General features: G+C 34.9%; 1 protein-coding gene across 1 annotated transcript; it reads left to right on the forward strand.

Moving 5' to 3' along the window:
- Positions 1-589: 589 nt before the first annotated feature.
- LOC106879765 (uncharacterized) lies at positions 590-2,946 on the forward strand. Its single transcript, XM_014929452.2, has 2 exons — positions 590-658; positions 1,741-2,946. Exons 1-2 carry the CDS (start codon positions 590-592, stop codon positions 2,944-2,946), a joined length of 1,275 nt encoding a protein of 424 aa, XP_014784938.2.
- The last annotated feature ends 951 nt before the right edge of the window (positions 2,947-3,897 follow it).

Consider the following 3,897-nt stretch of genomic DNA (forward strand, 5'->3'; position numbering starts at 1 on the left):
TTTAACTATCCTAATCACATTGAAGAACTAGGTTTCCACAATGAAACGCACAGTTAAAACATTAAGAAAAGCTCTTAAAGAAGTTGAGTGTTTTGAAGCAATTCAGTATATACCTTTGGATAAAAAATGAATTTTATGAAGATGCATTTTAACTGTTCAAATGGACTGCTAGGGAAAGGATAAAGGCTTGAAATATAGGTAAATTTTAAAATTTTCATTTCTTGTGAGGTACTTCTATGTACAAACACCTCCTTCACCTTTAACTGATACAAGAGGATCAATGTAATCCCAGCCTTATTTAAGACAGTAGATAATCCAAGCTATCTGCTTTTATGATTCAATATTCTGCCAATTTTTTCTTTTTGTTCTTAACTGTTTACACTCATGCAATTTTTGACCCCATTATCAATTTTATCATTATTACATTCTTTGGTTTGGGGTGAAATTCACCTCAAGCCAATATTGATCATAATCGCCATGGTACAGTGCCAGACAGTGTGCATTGTCTTTTACAAATAAATTTCACCAAAAAAATGTCCTTGTATCTATTAGAATTAGAGACAAACAATTTACCATATTTACTGTGACCATGATAGAGTTGGTACTCACTTTTCATAAGCCTACCAATGAAGTGTTAGATCAGTATGAGAAAAAACAAGTAATTAAACTCTCCAAAGACTTAGGACTACCTATTATAGGGTGAAGTAATCATAGATTAGCAAGCTTTCCGCACTCTCTCAACACCAGCATAAGTCAGACAAAAATTTGCATTATGTTAGTTTTTATTCATTCGATCCTTGAGCAGTTATTAAATTCACAAGCAAAAACATCTCATATAGGTTCTCCCAACTCTCTGCTAATAAGGATACCTTCTCCCAAAATGTCAGCTATAGGGCTTTCCTATAAGTAGGTTATCTCCCTTGGCTAGGCGGCGCTCCATGTAGGCAATTAAACTTCCGCAGACTATCCACGCTATTGTTATTGTTTTACGTCTTATCATGGATATAAAGCAGCTCGATGATTCAGCTATCGAAGTACTTACTGTGCCTGAGTTAAAGAAATATTTAAGATTATATGGACAGTATGTTACTGGAAGAAAGGCGGACTTGATTGAAAGGTTGAAATGTATAAAAATTCTGTCGATGAAGAATGTCAACAAAATAAATTCATCGGACGATACTTCATCGGAATAAGCAGAAGCTTATATCTCCTCTCGGTGAAATATTGCCTGATCCCAATCTGCTTTCAGCAGATTGGACTAAAGTTCTTTGTAAGTTGCCGAATTTCACAGATAATGACATTTATAATTACCTCGTACTATGGATGAAGGCAAAGCAACAGTTAAGGAGTGGCATAATTTACCACAACAGACACGTACACAGCATCGAATACCACGATATTAGTGAAAGCTGCTCTCACTGTATTGTCTGGTGTCTGGTAATCCCTTCGATACCGACATCAAACCCAAAAAAGAATCCTGACCACAGAGTGTGGGTAATTATGTCAAAGGTCACTGGCAATGTGCATTCAGCTGATTGCAACTGCACTGCAGGGTAAGAGCCTGTTTAAGTATTTTGACTTTCTTCCCTTGTATAATAAATTGAATTTTTTATGGATGTAAGGAAATAAATTTATAATCAAAACAATAAATAAATGAGTCTTAATTTTGAATATTTTTTTATTCCTGTCATATTTATCAAATACAAATGCACATACACACATCTCAAGTTTATCTAATAGTCTATTTCTTATTTTAGACAAGGAGAAGCCTGTAACCATATCGGAGCTTTATTACATGCCCTTGTGGACATAGCTACCAATAAGAAACGTGGGACCTTGGCACCAACTGCCATGAAATGCAAGTGGAATAATCCAAGAAAACGAAAACAGAGCCCTAAGAAAGCTGAACAACTGTCATTTGGAAAAAACCTTAGCGATAGTTTTTCAAGTGTAGCAGGTGATACAACTGCAAAGCCCTTTGAGGCTACTGTAAATTTAGTACGTTTCAAAGAAAGATTATGCAAAAGAGATTCAAATGCAGGGTGGCTAACTAATTCTGAGAAAGTCAGCAAACTTGATAACACTCCAGACCAGGGTGTCTCTGCGACGACACAAGTGCCTAATATTATTAAAGACAACATTGACTTTCAATTTCACGACAGCACTAATTTAGATACTGAATCTGTCAAGGAATTCTTTGACAAATTCTTGAATAATTTAAAGATTAGTGAGGAACAGTGTGTTCAAGTTGAACTTATTTCCAGGGGACAAAACAAAAACAGAACATGGAAAGAACAAAGGAAGGGTCGAATTACCAGTTCTAGTTTTGGTCATGTCTTTGTTCGTAAAGACACGACTCCACCGGACAACCTTGTAAAACAAGTAATGGGGTATAACAACGAATTTAAAAATAGCCATATCTCCTGGGGTATAAGTCATGAGCCTGCTGTTCGACGATTGTACACAAAAAGGATACAGGCAGTTCACCCCAATACAAGTGTGAAGGATTGTGGATTGATTATTAATCCCTCCTATCCATATCTTGGTGCAAGCCCAGATGGATTAGTTGATATACCTAACTTTCCAGACGGACCAGGATTGCTTGAAATCAAATGTCCATCAAGTGACAAATGGAAACGGTTATCCCCTCATGAATGTGTAAAAGACAGTTCTTTCTTTTGTTCTGTTAAAGACAATGAAGTTGTGCTGAAAAGACATCACTCCTATTTTTATCAAGTGCAAGGGCAGATGGCATTAACTGGAAGAAAATGGTGTGATTTTGTAGTTTGGACCCTTAAACATCCAATGTCAGTGGAGAGGATCTACTTTGATGGGAACTTGTGGCTAACAATTGTGGAAAAACTGAAAATATTCTATCTTAGAGGTGTTCTGCCAGAAGTATTCTCCAGTCAAGTAAAGCGAGATATCCCACTTTATGCAAGCTAGGCATTATGTCCCAGTGTACCTTACATTCCAGCAGTGTACTGTGTATATTACATCCAGGCTGTGTATGCAAACAGGAACACAAGAGAGAGTACATTATAATATACCTTGCAGGAAACATTCAGCAATATTTTGCAAAAATATACATGTATTGTTATTCAAATTTGTTCTTTTGAACACACCATAGATAATATATTTTTTAGGGAATTGAAATTGGTGTGTACGTGTGTGTTTTAAGTATATTAAAATTATGTTCTTTGTATCGTTTCTTCACCCATAATAGTAAAGAATTGTCAATTTTTAATAATTATGTACAATATTATATTCAGTTTCATTGAGTGATCATTCTAAACATTATAAGGGAGTCTGAATTTCTCAGCAAAACCACATTAGATGATGAATTGCTAGTTGTTGTGTTTTAGGGTATGCAGTTATGAGTTACAAAGTGGTGGCTGTAAATTGGTCAGTCTAGCACATAATTTCCAAATTTTTGATACTTGGTGAGACATACTTAAAGGCATGACTGTTTTCAAAAATCCAAAAGGCTAGAGGTCCCTACACAGCAAAATAGAGAAATGTTCAAAACCCATATGGGCTTTCAAAAATTATATCATTAAAGGTAAAAAATACGAAACTGTCAAAGTAAGGTTCAACACTGAAGAAAGAGCCAAAGAGCTCTCAACCAAATCCTTCGAATACAAAGATTTTATCATGGTCCCCACATATCTAGGTTGTAGGGTAACCAAAATTAAAATAAAAGATGTGCCTCCTGAGATAGAGATGAAACAGCTTGTATCTGCCATTTTTTAAAGATACAGTCAGATGTTTTTATCATTAAGTTCATTTTTGTTATTGGGGTTATTTTATAATTAAAGTAATATTTTACATTTCAGAGAAGTGTTCATAAACTACAAATTATAAGAATAAAGATTATGATTTAAAAACTGCATTTTT

Source organism: Octopus bimaculoides, chromosome 10, assembly GCF_001194135.2.
Source record: "Octopus bimaculoides isolate UCB-OBI-ISO-001 chromosome 10, ASM119413v2, whole genome shotgun sequence".
Taxonomy (NCBI): Eukaryota; Metazoa; Mollusca; class Cephalopoda; order Octopoda; family Octopodidae; genus Octopus; species Octopus bimaculoides.